The sequence below is a fragment of the Lissotriton helveticus genome, chromosome 10, assembly GCF_964261635.1.
Source record: "Lissotriton helveticus chromosome 10, aLisHel1.1, whole genome shotgun sequence".
In the NCBI taxonomy this organism is placed as follows: domain Eukaryota; kingdom Metazoa; phylum Chordata; class Amphibia; order Caudata; family Salamandridae; genus Lissotriton; species Lissotriton helveticus.
This window is the reverse complement of record NC_136071.1, coordinates 808,049,314-808,071,332: the sequence shown is the minus strand read 5'-3', so window position 1 is coordinate 808,071,332 and position 22,019 is coordinate 808,049,314. Positions and strand designations below refer to the sequence as shown.

General features: G+C 43.9%; 1 protein-coding gene across 1 annotated transcript in view; it reads left to right on the top strand.

Moving 5' to 3' along the window:
* LOC144784113 (patched domain-containing protein 3-like) overlaps nucleotides 1–22,019 on the top strand; it is a 160,679-nt gene that overhangs the window by 84,269 nt on the left and 54,391 nt on the right. The window contains exon 3 of the mRNA XM_078662794.1: nucleotides 17,941–18,086. Coding sequence (XP_078518920.1) covers nucleotides 17,941–18,086 — 146 coding nt within the window. The remainder of the gene's footprint in view (nucleotides 1–17,940; nucleotides 18,087–22,019) is intronic.

Genomic DNA, 22,019 nt, shown 5'->3' with positions numbered 1-22,019 from the left:
ATACCGTGGCTTGCAGAAGTACAGGCAAATCTAATGAGAGTTAATCTTGGTCATATCTTCCATAAACCAGACCAATTAGATGGAATTGATAAAAAGACTGTCCGTGTAGCCTTATATAAATATTATGGGGACATAAGATATGCACAGTAGCACACTAAAGTATCCGTGGCACATTACATATCAATGATAAGAAGAAGGCGGATCCTCCTCTTGTCTGCCAGCGAGTTATCTCTTAAGAGATATTACTCGTTGGGACCGAAGTCTGCTTTTTCGCCTTAGATCTCGCTCAATAAAATACTTGTTGTGCTTCCCCTTAGGTTATCAGCCAAACATTGAGGAATTGGTTTGCCCTTGTGGCAACCTAGGAAAGCAGTCTATATTGCATTTTTTGTTCTTCCGCACTTTTATCAAAAGTACAGCATGCAGCTATTGATCCAATTTTTCAGGGCTAATGGAATAACGGATTTTAAGGTTGCATATAAAACTATTCTTCAGCTCAATGGTGAGGATTTAACATTTCAAGTTTGCACTTTTTAAAAAATGGCTATTCGCTCACGTTCTTCTATGAATTTTTGAATGTTGGGCTAGGATGCACTATGTGCACCTCTTGATTCTATATTTAAATAGGGAAATATGTGTTACAATTGATATCCAGACGTATAGAGTATCATGCATGGAACTTAATATGTTTTTTCCTCTCTTGCTGCTATTTTCTCAGTCCTATTTGCACTTTGCACATTGGCACTTTCTTACACGATGCTGCTATTTGTAATATTAGTAATAATCATGTGATGATTTATTAAACTGATTTTATGCGATTTAACTATTTATGTATGTTTTAAAAGAAGCTGACCGTTTTAATGGGACTTAATAACCATTCCTGCTGCCATTCTCTGAAACATTTGCACTTTGGCACTTTAACATATGAAGCTGCTATCGAACATATGTGTGACAATTTTGCGATGTTTCACTGAATTGTCTCATATTTGGTTCTGTCTTTTTAAACTTTTTGAATGTATGATTATGGATCAATGCAAATGCTCTTATGATTAATTATGTGAGAAATGTTTGTGCTTTTATGGATAGTTCATATCCGAATAAAGATCAATGAAACTGAAAACTGAATAAAGTGATAACCAATCAGACATCAGCAGTCCTCATCATCCTGGAATCAGTTAAACTGTCACTTTTTCCAACCTACTTTCTTCCTACAAGTGAATCACTGTCAACTTTCTCAAAAGCCTAAAAGCATGTAGCTTTCCTTGTGCTCTGTTGGACATTGTTTGCTCATGGGGGAAGCGTTGCAGGGCCTGATTCACAAAGGTAACTTACACTTTTGAGTAAATTCACACTTTTCTATATTCACAGACTGAACTTTGTAGCAGTGTACACTTTTGTAACACTTAAGGCCTTATCTCCATTATTTTCTGTGGGAGGTTGTTATAGTACCATTGATTGGCCATGTGAAGTGCTACACTTACTACAAAAGTGTAAATTATTGTGAATACTGAAAAGGAGTAAACTTTCTCAAAAACGTAAACATACTCAAAAGTGTAATTTGCCTTTGTTAATCAGGCACTATAACGCTACCTCCGGAAGGAAACTCTTCAGGACACACATTACACACAGCTACGCAGCTTTAGACTAGAAAGATACTGTACGGCAGTGCCAAAAAAAAACCATTGCTATTTCAATGTAGCCAGAAACACTGAATTCTGGCCGCAGTAAGGCGGAACTAACACTCTGCCTAGTCTTATGGACTCCAGGTTTTCAAGGGTTTCTCTTAAAAAGATATGTCGAACTAGATGAGGAGTGTGTACAGATTCTGCTGATTACCAAAAACAAAAATGATATCCTTTGATTTTTTTTTTTTACTTTATTTTCTTTATTTGGAAATTTAAAAAAAACAAGTCGTGACAGGCATCATTAATGAAGATATACAGAGCAGACAAAAAAAGAACAGAATACATGAAAGACAAAATGGAGAAAAAACCTAAGAAACATAACATCAGATTAAAGATCAATTATGAAACCTGATAGGCAGGATACGGGCAACAAACAAAAAGAACAAAAAAGGCTGTAGCAAAGCTTAATACATAGAAATTAGATTGGGCTCTTTTCTATGATGACAGTCAATGATTAGACCATTCCTCTAGCTGGGCCCATATCTTAGAGGTCAACTCCCGCCTCCTTCTCCCCCTTAGTAGAAACACTGAGGATTCCAAATTATACGATGCTAACATCCTAGCTCTCCAATTAAAAAAGGTGGGGGCTTCTGAGCTTAGCTATTGAGATGTGATGCACAACCGAATCATAGCCGTAGCTACAAACAAAAAGGCGACAACATATCTAGATCTTTCAGCTATCCCAGTGCCTTCACACCCCATTATCACTATCTCTGGGGAGATTACAACCGGGATATTAAGCACCGTATTTATGAAGCACTCCACTTCATGGAGGAATTCCCCCAGATTAGGACACGAGTAAAACATGTGTATAGCATCGGCCGCTTGAAGCCCACATCTAGCACAGCAATCACCCTTCCGACCCCCTTCACTTTGCAATCTTTGCCGGTGTATAGTATAAATCAAACATTGCCATATAGCTTTGAGTCTGTAAGCTACCGGAGACTAAGACTAAGACTAAGACTAAGACATTCTCGCTTCGGTGCCTACTCGAATCACGGGTTCACACTCTGCAACTCCGGGCAATAGCTTGCTTAATCTCCACTATGGCCCCCCGTGGCGGGATGCCTGGCTTTCACCTTGGGGGTGCCCAGTACGGGTTATCTCACAGGGAAAAACCAGGAAGGGTTCCCAAAGCAAGCGCTTAGAGACCGTTGGTGATAATGCGCTATATAAATTACAATTACAATTACAATTACAATTACATGGCTTGCTAATTCCAGTGCGGGCCTTATATCCACCCCAGTTATACCAAATTTCCCCTCCCACTTAATGTTCTGTACGTCAAGATCGTCTGGAAGACCAGATAAAAGATGCTGAAAAACTGTACCTATTCTAGCCCTCCTTTTGACTAATTCAATTACAGTAACCTTATCAGACATTGTGGGGGTATCATGATAATAAAACTTCTAATCTGGAGATATTTAAAAAAATTGTGAGTATTTATATGGTACTTTTCCCTTAAAAGGGAAAAGGAAGCCATTTGCCCGCCAGAACTTAGGTCGCCTATATCCTTCAAACCCAATAGCTGCCATCTAAAAATAACCTGATCCTGGAAAATAGGAGGCAAGACACCAGCAGCTTTAAAGGGCGTGTAAATATTATTGTTCGAAATTGACCATTTATGGCGGATTTTCCTCCAGAACGAAAACCGAACCCGATGACTTTAAACCTTGTTTTTTTAAAGTAACTCGGCTTGAGTATCCCCATTAATATACCCTTAGCTGCCTCTCCAAAACCTATCTCATAGCTAGTTGGTCTATTGGAGAGCGGAACCTCTGCTCTATCTCCTACCGGCAGTAACCCAAAATATTAAATGTAAATTGTAAATGTAAATTGATACTTGTATAGCGCACTACTCACCCGCAAGGGTCTCAAGGCGCTTGTACGAATACCGCTGTGGAACCCATCCTGACTTTCCCTGTGAGTGTCCACTCCTGGGCACCCCCAAGGTGGAGGCCAGGCATCCTTAGCATTGTGGGGGCCGTTGTGGAGATTAAGCAAGCTATTGCCCAGAGTTGCAGAGTGGGACTCCATGATTGGAATAGGCACCAAGGCGAGAATTATCAGGTCCGTGGAATTTTGAGCTTAAGACCCAGCGAGGCGGGGAATTGAACCCTGGTCCCGGGCTAGACCTCTGCATCAGGGTCTGCCGCTCTAACCATTGAGCCACACTGACCAATAATATAGTAAGAAATTTGGGACTGCCAGCCCCCACTATCCCGAGGAAGACCCATCCACTTAGCCGCCCTCCGTGACCGACGGTATTCCCAGAGAAACCTATAACAAATCCTCTCGGCCCTGACCAAACTCACTTGTGAAAGCTCTGGCAGAATAGTTCTGAATAAATACAAAAACTTTGGAAGGACCAGCATTTTAAGTACATTACAATGGCCGTATAGTGAAAGATACAAGTGGTCTAGTCTTTCCAGCTTAGTATTAACAGATTCGACCACTGGAAGAATATTCAAATCGGGAATATTGGCTACTGAGGCAGTAATTTTGACCCCCAGATATACTGCTTCCGTAACGGTAGGAACATCAGAGGGACACATGGCGGCTGATTGAATAACCTGCGTTTTAGAAACATTTACCTGATAGTAGGCCAAACTGTTCGGCAAGAATATTTAAAGCTACGAATGCAGGACCGACATCGCTGGTTAAAACACAAATGTCGTCCGCATAGGCCAGCGTCTTGTTTTCTGCGCCACTGACCCTCATCGGCGAAATATCCGAGTTCCCTTCTATTTTACTAAGAAAAGGGTTCGATGTACAGAGCGAAGAGCAAGGGCGAAACCCTTGCCTGGTGCCCCTGCTGATGTTAAAGGGCCCTGACTCCTGTCTAGAAATGCGAATTGTTGCAGCTGGAGAAATATACAGTGCCTGAATGGCCTGAATAAATTCGGTGTTAAAACCCTTCCAGCGGAGTACTGCCCATAAGAACCCCCAGGAGACCCTATCGAACGCCTTCTCGGAGTCCAACAGGATCACTCCGAGGGTAGACTGCGTGGTCTGAGCCCAATCCAATAGGGCAAAGACCCACCGAATGTGGTCGGCCGTATCCCTGCCCGGGATAAACCAGTGCTGACATAAAGAGACTAGCAGGGTAATAACCTCCGCAAGTCTAGAAGATAGAATTTTTGAATATATTTTACTGTGTGTATTTATCAGTGAGATAGGTCGATAAGATTAGGGGTTTAGCTCAGATTTGTCTCTTTTCTTAAAAAGTACTACCGTGGTTTGCCACCCGGAATCGGGTATAGCCCTCCCCCGTGCGCTGCCCTAAAGACTGATAGCATATCCTGACGGATCTCTAAGGAAAACGCCCTATAAAATTCTAAGGGAATGGCATCAGGGCCAGCAGCCTTTCCGTTGGCTAGGGATTTTATTGCAAGCTCAACTCCTCCCAAGTAATTGGAGCAGAGAGAGCCTCATTCTGCTCTATTGTACCTTTAGGAGTATCGATATCCTGAAGAAAGCCCTCAGCCTAAGGCTCACTCTGAAGTCTAGCACTCTCTTCCTTATAGAGCAAAGTATAAAACTTCTTAAACACATCCATAACCCCATCCTGCGTGTCCTAAATATCACCACAAATGATTTGCTTAGGTGCCACAAAGGACCTGAACTAGGAGCAGTCCAGGTTCACATGAATCTGCAACAATGACCGTTCACAACGCTCAACAGGCTCTTCATGCTACACAGACTGCTCTTTGCGCTACAGTGACAACCATCCGCGATAGTCTCCATGCTCCTTGCGGTCCCCTTCACCGAATATGGAACTCTTTGTGCAAAACTTTAGAAGATAACTTTTCAGTGGGACTAACCTGGTCCCTGTATCCAACCCGCACTACATCACGCTCAGCCTGAACTAGTGACTTTCGCTAGTTCTCCCACTACCAGATAACCATTAAGGGTGCTTTGTGTTTTTTTTACTTATATTTACCTTAAACCTTTCAAATTGCATCTGTTTGGTTCTTCTGATTGGAGTTTTGTTGTCAAACAATTGATTTCATTTGACTCTATTTTACTAAATTGGTGTGGGATTTATCTTGTGTTGTGTTTTCACTTTATTAATGTATGTGTGCTGGATAAATACTTTACACCTTGACTCTAAGTTAAGCCTGACTGCTTTTGTGCCAAGCTACCAGAAGGTTAACCATAGGTTTCTTTAGTGCCTATGTGGGTTATTGTGACACGGATTGTGGCTGTTGATAGAAAAGAGCTCATACTTCCCTCAACCAACAATCCAATTTCACACATTGATTCTCAGTGGTGGGAGCTAGTACTTGGATTTGTGCAGTGCCATACAGTGATTTATATACCACAAAAATCCCAGTATAAATAATCTGATACCAGATTCAATCTATTTCTAAATTCTCCTCAGTTGGCCATTTTTTCCCTCCAAATTCACTTCATTCTACCTGACTGTCTGTGCCTGTGACTCTACTTGCAAGTATGGAGTTTGAGCTCAGCAACCTGGAGAGCTACACATCAGCCGAGCTCAGAGGATTCTGCAAGGAAAGGGGGCTACCAGACAAAAGTATATCCATAAAGGACCTCCTCCTAGGCCCCTCAGGGACTATGAAGAGGCCCGCCAATTGTTAGACACAGCACAGGAGGAGGAGGCTAGGGAGGAGCAAGACAAATGCCTGTGGGCAGGTCCTGAGCTGCTGCAACCAGAAGAGGAGGCACTCCCTGTCAGGGCAGGGATCATTGTGTATCCCAATGGTCTGTCCCCAGAGGAACTGGAGGACGGAAAGTTGGAGGCTGCCAATTGAGGAGGCTGCTACCAAGAGGGAGTCATCCTTGGAGGAAGCTCCTGCCCAGAGGGCCCCTGAGGAAAGGAGAATATCCCATGAATTAGGTCTCAGAGAGCTGGCCATCAGGGTCAAATAAACAGAGTTCAGAAACAATGGTTGCAGTGTACCTACAGTGTCCACTGGAGACAAGTTCCCATTCCGAAGAATCTGGTGCCTAACTTTGCTGTGGGTGATTTCATAGACAAGTGGTTTGAAGCCTATGAGGTTGCCTTAGAGATGCACAGGGCCCCTGAAGAGGAATGGATCTCCGGAGTCTCTGGAGGCTCATGCATAGTGAGGGGAGAGATGCCCTGCTGGCCCTAGGAAAGGCAGGCAGGGTAAGTCAACCCCCCCCCCCCCATGTGGGAGACACCCTTATCAGAAAGCATGGGCTTGGCAGAAGTTTAGGGACAGCCAGAAGTTTCCACAGTAGTCCTGGGTGGATTTTGTGGATCACGTTTGCAAGGCATTGGATGGGTAAAGGGCAGTGATGTTAATGATTACAATGGGATGTACCATTTGATTGTGAGAGAACAAATGTCCAGCAATTGTTTTCCAGAGCTGTGCCAAACACCTAGTAGATATTAAGCTTGCTGACCCCAGGGACCTTGGTAAGGAAGCAGGCCACTGGCTCAGCAACAGGATCCATAGTAAAGTATCTTGGAGTGATCACCCAAAGGGAAAGATGGGAGAGAAAAACCTAAAAATAAGGATTCCTTGACAAGCTCCTAGATCAGTTCTCAAGGTAAAGGTAACCAGTCCCAACCTGATCAAAAGAGAAATGGGCTCTTCAGCAAGAATGCAGGGAGGTTTGACTACTAGTAAGGCATAAGAAAAGAGATGCCAAATGTCAAAAGAGGGCACAGACCCCCACTGGTGAATAGACACCAGGGTTGACCGGTGTAGCTTTTAGGAAGGAGGTGGAGCCAGTTAGCATGGGGGAGAGAGCAGAGGTAACCTAGTATCCCTCTGTGACAAGGAGATGGTGCTCAAAGCCCGTATGCCTTCAAATACTTCCAAGTACAGGCATGAGGTCACCATATATGGGAAGAGGATGGAGGCTCTGAGGGGCACAGGAGGCAGCATGACTACTGTGAGGTATCAAGTCATCTGGTGTCCTCAGAGTAGGTGGTACCCAATACATTCCACAAGGTCATAATCTCTGACAAACGTGAGAGTACTACCCAGTGGCTCTGGTTCCTTTTGTGTGGGAAGGGTGTCAGGTTCTCTAAAAGTAGCAGTGAGCCCAGATATGCTTGTAGATTGTCTGTTAGGCAACAGTCTAGAGGACACTGTCTAGAAGGAAGTGGAGCTCAGGTCACACCTCGAGATGTTAGGATTGCCTGAGTGAGTCTGCATGGCCACATGGTGCGTGGCTGCCCAAGAGGGTCATTAAGGAGGCATGGAGCCTGGAAAAAAAGGCCCAGGCCGCTGCCAAGAAGTGGAAGGGCAAGGGGCAGAAGTTGAGGGAGGGACCACTAGGGAAGAATTCAGAAAGGAGCAGAAAGAGTGGCCAACTCTAGATGGCTTGAGGTGGCATGCTGAGGCCCAGGCAACTAGTGACATCTCTGGCGATCACCTCATGTGGTGGGAAAATTACATCCTATACACTGAACCTAAGGTTCCTGTTCCTGGAGCAACCCACGAGATGGTAGTCCCCCAGTGCAATAGGGCCTTCCTATTGGGGCTGGCTTATGATATGCCACTGGAACGACATCTGGGGCAGGACAAGATCTTTGCCAGGCTTGTCAGTCACTTCTATTGGCCCAGTCTCAGATACATTCTACAAGTCATAACCCACCTGCCAGGCCAGTGTAAAGACAAGGAAAAACCTAAAGGGTCCCTTGGTTCCCTTACCCATCATTGATGCTCCATTTAAAAGGGTGGGCATTTACATTGTTGGGCCCCTGGACCCCTAAACTGCCAGAGGCAAATGGTTTATTTGAGTTTTGGCGGACCATGCCATTAGTACCCTGAGGCCATACCTCTGTGATCTGCAACTGCACTTACAGTGGTTAGGGCATTAATGGGGATTTTTACCCGAGTGGGGTTCCTCAAGGTTATGGTGTTTGACAGGGGCACCAACTATATGTCCGCATACATGAAGTGTATGTGGGATGAGTCTGGGGTAACCTACTGGTTCTCCACACCCTATCACCCTCAAAGAAATGGGCTTGTTGAGAGATTCAACATGACTCTCAAAGGCATGATTATGGAGCTGTCTGAGCCAATGAGATGGAAGTGGAACGTCCATTTAACACGCCTATTGTTTGCATACAGGGAGGTACCACATAAAGGATTTGGGTTTAGCGCCTTTTAGCTCCACTGTGGCCACCCTGTTAGGGGATCTCTCAGTTTAGTGAAGAGGTGATGGGAGCAAGCTCCCAAGAAGTCCTCCCCAAGGCTGTAGTCAGCTACATGCTGGGTCTTCGAAACCAGATGCCGCAATTCTGGAATAAGGGCAAAGAGAATATGGAGGGCATCCAGAAAGTAATGAGACTCTGGTATGGCCAGAAGACCACCCTGGTAGAAAGTGTGGGTAATCGAGTCCCTTGAGCTAAGGGCCCTCCGTTGAAAAGGGTCATATGAAGTGAAGGTTAAAAGGGGGATGCCACCTACTTGGTTGCCCTAAGGCCTTACCAAACCCTTTAAGGGTACTCCATGTCAATCACCTCAAACCACACTACGAGAAATCAGAGGGCACCATGCTCCTGATCATGGATGATCGGATGGAAGAGAAGAGTGAACATCCCAACCTCCTATCTTCCAAGTAGCATAATGGCATAGTGTAGGGGGTCAGCTTCTCCTCCACCCTGACCCCAGAACTGCAGAATGGCTGTCACAATTTGCTGCAGTAGTTTGCCTCCCTGTTATTTCTCCTCCCTAGGCCACACAATATTGATACAGGAGACATAATGCATGTTACAAACAACATTTACAAACTGTCTGACAAGGTGAGGTCCAGTGGAAGAAAGTCTGCGAGTTGCTAGAATTGGGGGTGATTGAGCTCTCCAATAGTTCCTGGTCTAGCCCAGTGGTGCTGGTACCCAAAGCCTTCACACCAAGCATCACCCCAGAACCTAGGTTTTGCGTGGATTACATAAGGCTCAATTAGTTACCAAAACTGATGTTCACCCGATCCCCAAAGCGAATCAGCTCATCATTGGGTGATGAGCTGCCAAGTTCCTAAATACCTTTGACTTAATGTCAAGGTGCTGGCAGATTCTCCTGATTGAGGAGGCTAAAGAGAGACCTGCCTTTTTGGACCTAGAGGGGCACTTCCAATTTAGAGTGATGCTCTTTGGGCTGAAAAATGTCCTCACCACATTCCAGATGTTGGGCAACAAGGTCATGGCTGGGATGGAAGCATCTATGCCACCTACTTGGCAACATAGCTGTCTTCGCCGCCAACCTGGATGAACGGATGTTTCACTTCTAGGAAGTGCTTCAGGTTCTGCAACAGGCAGGTCTGACTATCAAGACCAGCAAGTACGAGATAGGACAATGTAATGTGGTGTAACAGAGACACCTGGTAGGCAAGGGCACGGTGTAGCCCCTTCAAGGTAAGATAAAGACTATCATGGCATGGGGGGCTCCCAAAACCCAGAACAATGTGAAGACCTAGCTGGGCTGCACTGTGTATTATAGAAGGTTTGTTACGTGCTATGGCACCATTGTTGCCCCCTTAGCTGTGCTTACAATCAAGAAGCAGCCCAAGAGATTTAGCTCAACTTTTCTCAGGTCTGGGCTTGCTGGGACTACACCAGGTAATTAAAGACCCCGACCACTCCATTGACCATACTCTAGATTTCGTTTTTACTAACGCCAATGGTTTGCACTGTGAGCCCCCACTTCCTCTCACCTGGGCAGGTCTGATCCAGTTCCATATTCCGAAAACTGATTTTCAGACAATGGTAGTCAATGACCCCTGAGTTCTTTTCTAAATATTTTGAGTTTTCTATGCCTTCCCAGGATCTATATATGGATACAGATTCAGCATAATTTAATAAGACTTTACATTTGGCATTAAACAGCATCACACCCTTAAAAACGTGTCCAAAATCTTTGCCCTGACCCAGAACTCCTTGGTTTTCCAAGGAATTGAGACAGGAGAAGTCCTCTTGTAAAAAGTTGAAAAGGTGGAGAAAGACAAAACACCAAAATGCTAAAGATGCACACAAACTGGTGGTCTCGTTATGTCACCAGAATATAAAATTGGCACACAAATATATTATCACTCTAGTTGAGAAAGCAGGCAATTCCTCTAAAGAATTGTTAAAAGTTCATAATGATTTTGTTAATCCTTCAGCTTGCCTTTTCATAGGCCACCTTAGGCTCGCAAGTTCTATGTAACTCCTTAGCGGACTTATTAGCAAGTACGATGGGACCCCCTCAACAAACTAAATATGGCCAAGGAACCAAGGGGAAAAGAAAAACATTACTAAGGAAAATTGTTCCAACACCGGCCATTAATGGCCGGTGCTGGAACAATTTTCCTTAGTAATGTACTCCTTGGCGGACTTTGAAGATGAAACTAACCGAATCTATTCGAAATGTGTCATTTCTGCTGACCAGGCTGTTGAGGCACGTACCTCTGATGCTCCTCCTCCAAACTGTAGTTGTAGCATGGAAAAGTTTGCATTTTTTTCCATCAGGCAGATCCAAACAATCTTGAAAAATGCCAAACCTGGCTCACCTCTGGATCCATGCACCCCGTGGATGTTTGCCTCACTCTCCCACCAGATTGCACATGCTGCCTGGCCATTGTTTAATTTATCTGTTCACTATGGGATGAGCCCTCTTGCATGGAAATCAGCTCAAGTTGTACCTATACAAAAGAAGGCCTATGTTGATCCTAAAGATCTAGCAAATTATTATCCTATCTCATTACTCTCGCCCTTGGGCAAGTCACTTGAAGCTTTAATAAATACCAAACTTTCAGCCTATCTTGAGGAAAATCAGATACTGGACCAATCTCAATCTGAGTTCAGACCCTCCTTTAATAAGGAGACTGCCCTGGTTGCAGTGACTGATTCCCTTAGACTTTCTCTGGACAAAGGCATTCCATCTGTGCTGGTGCTGCTAGATTTATCTGCAGCGTTTGATGCTATGTCTCACGAAGGCTGATTCAAATGTTGCATTAGATTGGAATGTTTGATACAGCCCTACAGTGGTTCGAGGATTTCTTAAGAAATAGATCTCAGATTATTTAGCTGAGCACCTCCAAGTCTTGCGCCATGTTAATTCGGAAGGAGGTACCACAGGGATCATGTTTAAGCCACACGCTGTTTAACATCTGTGTGCTTCCTCTAGCTACCACCGTAGATCCTTTAGATTTTAAATATATCATACGCTGATCATACTCAGCTCATTATCTCCATCGAGGATGACCTGGACAGGATCAAAGACCAGTTCTCAAATAGTATGAAAGCTATTGCATACTGGATGGCACTAACTGTCTGCAATTAAATAACGAGAAAACTAAGACCATCATGCTATTTGAAAAGGCACAGTAACTTTAGGTCTCAGAATGATGGTCTACAGAATTATTTCCTGCGTCTATACTCAAACAGAAAGTGAAGAATCTTGCCCATAAAATAAATCAGTATTTGTCCATGGAAGACCAGGTTGTAGCCACCAGTGGCAGTTGTTTCAACATGATGCGTCTGTTAAAGAAAGCTTTTTCCTATCTTCCTCTCTGTGTCAGGAAAACCCTTGTTCAGGCTTTGATTATTAGCAAATTGGACTAGGCAATGCTGTACTTGCATCATCTAATGAGACCTTAAAGTCCAAACTAAAAGTTGTCTAAAATACTGCTGCGCGACTTGTGTGTAATCTTCCTACTGGTTCCACAGCTATCAAGAAAACAAATTTTTTTTTTAAATGTTTGCTTTGCGTACAAGTCATTAACAGAAAACGGTCTAGTTACCTACATCAGAAACTAAACTACTACTGTCCAGTCAGGGATCTGCCCTTCAAGGTTAAAGCCCAGCCTGCTTATCGTTCCTCATGTCTGTTTGACAAGATGCAGGGGCTGGTCTTTCTTTTACCTGGCCCCGTGCTATTGGAATGTCTTGCCCTATCATATTTGCATCTGTCCCGATTACATCAACTTCAGAAAACTGCCCAAAACCGTCTTATTTTAAAACTCTGCGCTAGGTTTTGCCTGTGTTTATCGTTAGCACAGAGATACCTCTTCAGAGGTGTTTTGTGCGCTATAGAAGCTGTTTTAACATAACATAACTTACCATCTGGACAGAAGCCTCCCAGAAAGCCTTTGACATCCTAAAGGAGGCCATGTGCATGACACCTGTGTTTTAAGGCTCCTGACTTTGGAGTTCATACTGCATACAGATGCTTCAGAGCATGGCATAGTGGCTGTATTAGCACAGTTCAGGAGGAAGGCCTAGATCAATCTGTAGCCTTTACCAGCACAAGAGGTGGAGTGCTATTGAGCGAGAATCATTTGCTGTGGCCTGGGCACTGAAGAAGCTGAAACTATACCTGTTTGGTGACTTACTTCCGGGTTCAGACAGACTACAGGCTCCTCAGATGGCTCATGCAAATGTGGGGTGAGAAACCCAAATTATGGGGGTGGTCCAACTCCCCACAGAGAACAAACTTTATGGTAGAACACTTCCCTCTAACTGTAGACACTAATGCTGATAGTCTTTAAAGGTTCTTCCACCTTAGTGATGAGAACTTCTGTGAGGGTGGGTAGTTCTCATCACCTGCAGCTTTGGACGGCATGTCAGACCTGACATCTTTGGCATGGTTTTCCCCCAAATGGTTTGCCTTCACTCCTCCTGTTTTGCTGAATTCATTTTTGTTGACTCTAGGAATCTTCTAACCTTAACACTGTTAGCCAGTGCTAAAGTATTTGTGCTCACATCTGTAAACAGGGTCAAATTGGCTTATTTAATGTACTTGTAAGTCCCTAGTAAAGTGGTATACCATACACTCAGGACTGGTAGATGAAATGCTACTATTGGGCCTGCAGCATATATTGGGCCGCCTATCTAAGTAGCCCCTTAACAGCTGCCTGAGGTCTGCCATTGTAGCCTGTGTGTGCAGTTTAAACTGCCATTTTTCCAGGCCTTAACCTTGCTTTTTAATACGTAGAAGTCACCCTTAGGGTAGGCCCTAAACAGCCCAGAGAGCAGGATTTGTTATATTTAAAATATTGACATGCACTTTTAAGTTTTACATGTCCTGGTAATGAAAAACTCTAAAAATCGTTTTTCACTATTGACAGGCCTACCTTTCTTGTAGGATAACATTGGGTTACTTTATTATACTTAATAAGTGATAACGTTTGATTGGGAGCAGGTAAGAATATCCTGTTTAGCAATTTAAATGGGAAAGTTAAATTTTAAATCACAATTCTGAAAAGGCAACTTTTAGAAAGTTAGTATATTCTTGTTCTCACCATTTGGTGCATGTGGCCTATTCCTGGGTCACATTACTAGGCGAAGTTGGCAGTTGGCCTTGGTTTATTCCTCCTAGACACTATCACATTATAGGGTTTGGGTGTGGCAGCATGCACCACCCTGGCTTGATGGGGGTGGGAGTGGAGCTTTTCTGCTACACTTCAAAGGCACTAGCCCAGCTTGCACACAAAGGACTTTGTGCTTCCCTATTTTGCCCCCAGACAAACTGGGACGAGGCAAGAAGCAGCAAATTCTCAACACCTCTGTAGGAGCAAAACTCCAGAAGCTTCTCCTACTTCAAGGGTACACTAGGTATAACTATGGGACCCTGAGACCAACTTATCAATACACTTCTAGACCTGTAGATACTACAGAAGAAGGACTGCCCTACTGCCGGAGGACTACCCTGTTGCCTGAGGCTGCCGTTCTGTCTGAGAATGGAGACTGAACCTGCACCCTTCATGCCAGGCTGAAGTGACTCCAAGGGCCAACTGAACTGACCTCCCATTATTTTCAGCTTACAATTACACAACAAGCTTCAGAGGCTTCTCTGCGATTGCCTAGCTGACCTTCTGCAACTGGACCTGCCTGGACCTTCCTGAGCCCTGCTGGCTTCTGCTAGAGTGAGTTCCTGATCCCCAAGAGGTGCCTCTCTGGTCCTGGACTCTTTTTGTGGCATCAGGTTAGGTCCTCCTTGAAGAACAGGAGAAATCCTGCAGTATTGGGATCTATACAATGGCGAATAGGCAGTTTGTGCCAAGATCTTCCCATCCACGCCTACCACCAAAGCAAAACTCTGATGACCCTGACCAGTGACAACCAGCAACAAGAGAACTGCATTTTTTGTTACAGCATCAACAGCTCATGGTGACCACCAATGAAAATCTCCAGCAATGACTGTCCATGATGCCTGGTCTGCTTGTCATGCTTCAGTGAGAACCTTCTGCAACGCTCTCGCTGCTTCTCACAGCCTCTTCCACCATGAACAGATAAATAAATAAATAAATAAACTCTTTGCCCCAAATTTTAGATGGCAACTTTTTTAGCAGGACTAACCTGGTCCCTGTATCCTACCCATGCTCCATTGTGGTTGGCTTGCACTTTCACCCGTTCTGGCATGATCAGATAACCACAAGTGGTACTTTGTTCTTTTAGGCCCTATACTTTCCTAGAACCTTTAAAATGTAAACTCTCCAGTTCTACTGATTGGTTTTTTGACATTCTGGTGTTAAATTATTTATAGACATTTGCTCTATTTTTCTAAACATGTGTGTGATTTTTCTTATGTTGTGTTTTTAATGTATTAATGTTTGTGTGCTGCATAAATAATGTACACATTGCCTCTTACTTATGCATGACGCTTTTGTGCCAAGATACCAGAGGGTTAAGTACTGGTACATTTATTGACTTGTGTAGTTCACCCTGACAAGGATTGTGGCTATTGCTTGAGAAGGGCTCACTCTCCCCTCAACGAACAACCCAATTTCTCCCAATTCTACAATCTTCTCCAAGCCCTCGATCATTTTACTACTTACCACCCTTACCTTCCCTTAGTTCCATTAATTAGGCTGCTATTGGTCCTCACCAGACATCCACCTCTCTGCTTTCATAAACTTTCATTTGCATACAAATGATTATTACCTAATTATTTACACACTGCTATTATATTGTAAAATGCAACGTTTATTTCAGACCAGTAAGCATATTCCCAGCTTTGCTAGAAAGAAGCTGTACAGAAACTGTCAATAAATCTGCAATTAATTTGTTTAAATTAACATAAAATGGTTAGTTAAACCTGAGATGTTTAATGTAACTGGAGACTTTCCATTTCCACAGGTCTTTTTACACATAGTAGAGTGCGATATAGAAGAAATAAAAAAACACAATAAATTGTCCACTTTCACAATCTTCAGAGGAAGTGTTGATATAGTTTTGTTGATAGGTTTGAAGATCATTTCAGTTGAAGTATAAGGCCTGGTGGTTCCACTGAATCACTTGATCAGGGCCCTTCTATGTGTTTGTCAACTAATGGGACAATTTAAGCCAACATGTCCCTTTTGCAACGTTACAGCTATTTGTCCCACACCATTACAGCAATAGAAGGACAATCCCATGTCCTGGATGTGTGATCATAGTGTTTGTCTGGATGGATCACAGGATTAAATCTGAAGTCAGCATCTTCTAGACAGAATAATACATGTTGTGGCTGTGGACTCTATAATCCTTTCAGCATGTGTGATGCTATTTGTCCATGGGTTTATTTAAGTAGCTATGGTGCACTGGCAATCCACCACCATCAAAGCAATCTATTTAGGGTTCTTGAAAGGTGCCATTATATCATTTGTCATATGTATGGAGCCGATGGCCATGTTTAGGACCATGTGTCATTTGTCATATGTGTGCGGATGGCCATGTGTAGGGCCATGTATTATCTGTCATGTGTGTTGATGACGATGTGTGGACCATAGACATCTCTGATAGGACAGTGGCCGTCTAGAGAGTATTACCTGGTGTGTGGCCAGGTGTAAATCGCACGCCATGATGATGTGTGTCCTCATTCATGGTTTCCTCTGTGGGTGACTATTGGTGATGTCCGTACAGATGCCACAGTTCCTGGAGTATTTCCCAGTGCAACCCAGTGAACCCTACTACACTGTGTCAACAGGTGCTGAGTGCAATTGTGCTCACATCCATCGTGCATAATTGAAGGTATGCGGAGTGGGGTGGGTTCACAAGCAGCACCAAGACCACCAACATTCTGAATACAGAGGAGGGGAGGGTGCAGTCACCTGAAGTGTGCATCAAAGTTCCAGGGACACTGTGATCACTTTATTTCCAACACCACTGTCTCACGTAGGCCAAGACAAGATAGTCCTAGAGCATTCATAGGGGATGCAGGAGAGGCTGCAGCAATAACACATAGTTTAGCTCGTTTATAACAACCGTGAGCTGATGTGTCACACATCAGCCTAGCTCATGCCAACATATGGACCTTTGAAGCTTTAACAGTAACACCTGTGCCTCCATGGATCTCCTCAGCTCCTTAGCAGAAATGACAAACCAGCCTAACGCACCATTCGTCCAGCATGTCACGTGTATTAAGCAGTGTACATATTTAAGGCAACCAACTATACATGACAATAGAGATTGATAGTAATGAAATGATGGGCAGAAAGAACCAAAGCAACAGATATATTTAACAAATATACAACAAATATTTATCTAATTTTTGCCCAAAAATGATTTGAAATATTCATACTCTCACATTCATGTCCATCAATCTCTCTCTCATTCATACAAGAAGATTAAAAACGTGTTTTTGTCAGTTTGCGCAATTAATCATTAGCACATCAATATTATAAAACGGTTCAAACAAGACAAGGTGGCACAAAATCGAATGACTCGTGGTATTTCAAACTGCATTAAGCAGCCAGATCTGGGACCACATACACAGCTGAACCTCAACTCAGAAGCATTCCTGACCTAAAGTCCCCACCCCCGTTTTGGGGGCATTTGAAATGGAAAAGGGGGAAGATGGTGTTCTGCATGCTGAAGCACTAACTTGTCCAAGGAGATCTGAATGCTCAGTGTTCTTCCTGAGCTGCACCGCCAGCCAGCCACCTGAGCCCATGCCACGCTGTCAAACGTTTCACCACTGCTTTGGGTCTGGTCATGGAGTCACTTTGATTTGATATCACTACCTGGTCCCAGAGAACCACTGGCAGCATCCTCCAGATTGCAGTGCATCTCACTAAGGCCACCAGTGCCTCAGGAAAACACGGCTACAACGTAACTGTCACATAGCGTAGAAAATAAACCTCAGTCCTGTTTCGGTCATCCAGAGTCCACAATTGTTACTGTTGTTGCGCAGCTGCCCAAAAATTGAGAGCGTCAGTGAAGCTTGTTATCCATGATACTTGCTTGCATACAACCCAAGAAAATCTGCACATTCTATGTGATTTGTTTGTTAATTAAGTTAACCTTATTTTACACAACTAACAGTAGACATGTTCACATTTGTTCCAGATTTGACTGCGTGAGGAACAAAGCAGGTGTAGCAATGCTTGGTGTGATTTCATCTGGGTTGGCAACTGTGGCAAGTTTTGGGCTGCTGATGTTTTGTGGAGTGCCATATGTGATCTCTGTTGCATATGCACCATTTCTTAGCCTGGGTAAGTGAAACAGTTTTACAAGATTATTCACTGTATAATATACAATGGAACACAAATAGAAGGTTAGTATGTATTTATATCTGACTTAGAAACTAGCTACTGTAACTGCTTCTATTCAAAATGTCTGTACTTTTTGCTTTTGGTCATAGCAATCAAAGAAAAAAGCTTACAATTTTAGTACACAAACACGATAAGAAAGACAGAGATTGACAGTGAGTTTGAGAGTGCCCCCGCCATGCACAGTGTTGTCGTAAATCATGTCATTTGTGATGTCATCAATAATGGCCTCAATGCCGTTTTTGCACATTTTATGATCAATGTAATATATGTGAGTATAAGCAGTGCATAGCAAGTGTAGGACTTATATTTACTTAATGGCACAAGCTACAGTAACTTCAGTTGACTATAATTGGCAAATTCCAGTATATGTTTTTAGTATGAAGTGTTATGTTATAACTGACATTTTCACCTAACTATTACGTCACTTTGACCTCTGGTTTTCAGTAAATTTCTATGGTTTTTTAATATGTGGAGATATTATTGCCATATCTAACTATAACATCACTTTTAAGCTTTGTATTATTTCAGTGAATTTCAACAGTTATAGTTAGCAGCGATAACTATACCTTACGCCCGCCATGCACTGTATATGTTCTCACATATTACATTACTCATGACATGTTCTATGAAATCATTTATCACATCTCAAATTACATCATTGATGACATCACTAATGACATCATCCAATGAGTGTGCTGGTTTGTTTTATAGTTTACATAGTGGAGGGCAATTACCAAATTACTTTTCTACCTATTTTATTACAGCCTGGGTGCAGCTAATGGGTGTATTTACAAAAAGCATGTACTACTAATGCATCATAGGTGTGCAGAGGTATTGAACACGTTATAAATATTTCCACTGAAGAGTAGCGCTGTGCGCAGGTGACAGTTGATGACTTCTGTTCATTATGTCCACACAAGTTTTTGGTACTGCAGAAAAAGTTCCCAGCAGAGCAACAATTCTACATACTATATAATAAGTATTGTAAGCAGCCTTGAGTTATTAGACAGAATTATATCAGCATGACAATTTCTACTTAACATATAAGACTGTGTGCAACAGGTACTAACATATGTACATGTGTTTGTTTTGCTTCAGAAGATGGGCCTATCTGTAAAGTTTTTACCTCAGTATGAAAGTCAAAGGTAGGAGGATCTTTAGCATCTTAAGAACTTGGGTATTTTAATTGAATAGATGCTGTTTGGACAGGTTTTGCACAGAGTGTACGCTATTCTTCCCAGCTGATCATATCCCTCACCGAAGAACCATCACCGCCAAAGCCAACCTCCACAGAGGAATAAAGGCCGTCGCCGACTGGATGAAGGACAGCAGACTGAAGCTGAATTCAGACAAAACGGAGGTCCTCATCCTCGGACCCACTCAATCAGCCTGGGATGAATCCTGGTGGCCCACATCGCTAGGCACACCCCCAGAACCCACCGACCACGCACGCAACCTGGGCTTCATACTCGACTCCTCCCTATCCATGACCAAGCAAGTCAATGCCGTCTCCGCGTCCTGCTTCAACACCCTCCGAATGCTCCACAGGATTTTCAAGTGGATCCCTGCCAACACAAGAAAAACCGTCACCCAGGCCCTCATCATCAACAGACTCGACTACGGAAACGCCCTCTACAGCCAAGCTCCTAAGACGGCTACAACGAATCCAGAATGCCTCAGCACGACTGATCCTCGAAGTCCCCCGACGCAGCCACATCGCACCCCACCTGAGAGGCCTGCACTGGCTCCCAGTCAACAAGAGGATCACCTTCAAACTCCTCATCCATGCACACAAAGCGCTACACAACACAGGACCATCATACCTCAACAACCGACTCAGCTTCCACATCCCCACCCGCAACCTCCGCTCTGCCACCCTCGCCCTCATCACAGTTCCCCGTATCCGGAAAACCACCGCCGGCGGCAGATCCTTCTCCTACCTCGCCGCCAAGACCTGGAACGATCTCCCTGCCAGCCTATGACAGACCCAGTACCTGCTGGCCTTCAGAAGACTTCTCAAGACCTGGCACTTCGATTAGTAGCAGCCCCCCCCCCCCCCCCCCCAGCACCTTGAGACCCTCGCGGGTATGTAGCGCGCTTTGTAAATGCTTGATTGATTGATTGATTGATTGATTGATTCTTCGTAGATAAGTTTCAATTCTATGTGGTGTATTTTTCATTAGAGTTTCACTGTCCGCAAATTGTGTGGTACAGAGTAAACTCTCTTCACAGAGTACATAGTATCCCCTTTTCTACTTATATCCACTTCCTTTCTCAAAGTAGGTTCAGTAACAGTCAGGAGTTTGATACAGGTAAATACTGTCCATAGTGGGGCATTAGTATGTAACAGGGCTTCTTTATCTAGAGCATGGGTACTCACAAACATTTTCCCAGGGTACACAAAGTACGGTCTGTGGTGTGACCGAGGGCCGCACTGAGGCCAGCGGGGGAGAGTAGGGGGTCTGGGTGGATCAGGGATCGTGTAAAGCGGTCTAAAAACATGTTAAATAAACGGGCAAGCAATTATTTGCAGGTTAATAAATACTTGCTGGTTTATTTAAAAAAAAAAATCTGAATATTAGTACTCAGTAACTAAACAGCAGCTGGTGCAGCTGTTCACCAGGGCGGCTGCATGTCAAGGTCAAGGCGGCCACAACTAGAGTCCACACTTTTGCATAAATAAGCTACCTAAGTAGAATTCTTTATACTGGTTAATTACTAAGTGCTACCTCCTTTGGTAAATGTCCAGTATATATTCTACTCTACATCCAAGTAATGGAGCATGAGGAAAGGCCATCAGTGATCTTGTGCGCATTTTGGCAATGTGATTGTTCCTGGTGCATCTTTATCCAGAAATATGTGATAAGTTATAACATGAATCCTGCGATAGAGAAAACGACGAGACTACAAAAAGGTTAATCTCCAGACCTTCTTTGCTTGTTGGAGATGTCCTCATATTCCTCAGCATCAGGAACTACTCACTTAAGTTAGCGGAAAACGAGCTTGAGGGGCAGCTTGTCAGCCGACCATCATCTTGGCAAAAGGCAGGAAGATCTTTGGATACTATTAAGGTGGGCGGGGCCAAACCATAAAGCATTCAAGTGATTTCCACATTTGCATAATTGTAACAATTTAAAGGGAGAATCATGAACTCTGCTCTCATCAAAAGACAAGAGAGAACCCAATTGTCACAGTCACATACAGATTGCACTCCAATAGATCAACGATGCAGTCACCTCCACAAAGAATTTTAGATTGTTTTTCAATATGGAATTGCAGAGAAAACACACTTGCTTTGCCTTTGCCAAGCCCGGGAACTAGGATCATATGTCCTTTACAGAAGAGGAGCTTCAATGGAGGCACCTGCTATGTTTATATGTATAAGTGCTTAATGTTTAAGTTTGATTTTTGTGCAATGAGCATCAGGGCCAGACAGACCTCGGGACCCCATCACCTGAGGCCAGCCATGACTTAATGTGGGTCTTGCCTTAATTTAATTGGTGAAGGAGGCTGTGCATGCCCCCTTCCTGGGCTGATTTGGGCACTGGGGACTCCATTCACCATGGCCTGGCCTAAATTCAATGGGGGAGGGGGCTCACACAGTCTCCCGGCCCAATTTCAGCCCCAGGTACCCATGCCCCCGCCCGCCCTTCCAAATGCTTGGTACCCTGGAGCCACCCAGGGCACCCAGTCCGCACCATTGGGGACCATGAGGGAGCCTGAATGCCCCTGCGGTCCATCATAGTTCCCCATCTTCTGTGGGTGCCAACATTGCTCTTACACACAGCGAGCTGCTAAACATGTGGCTTCCTGTATGTGAGAGCAATCCTTTGATACGTTTCCCTGCCTACTTGACAGCAGAGAGAGAAACAG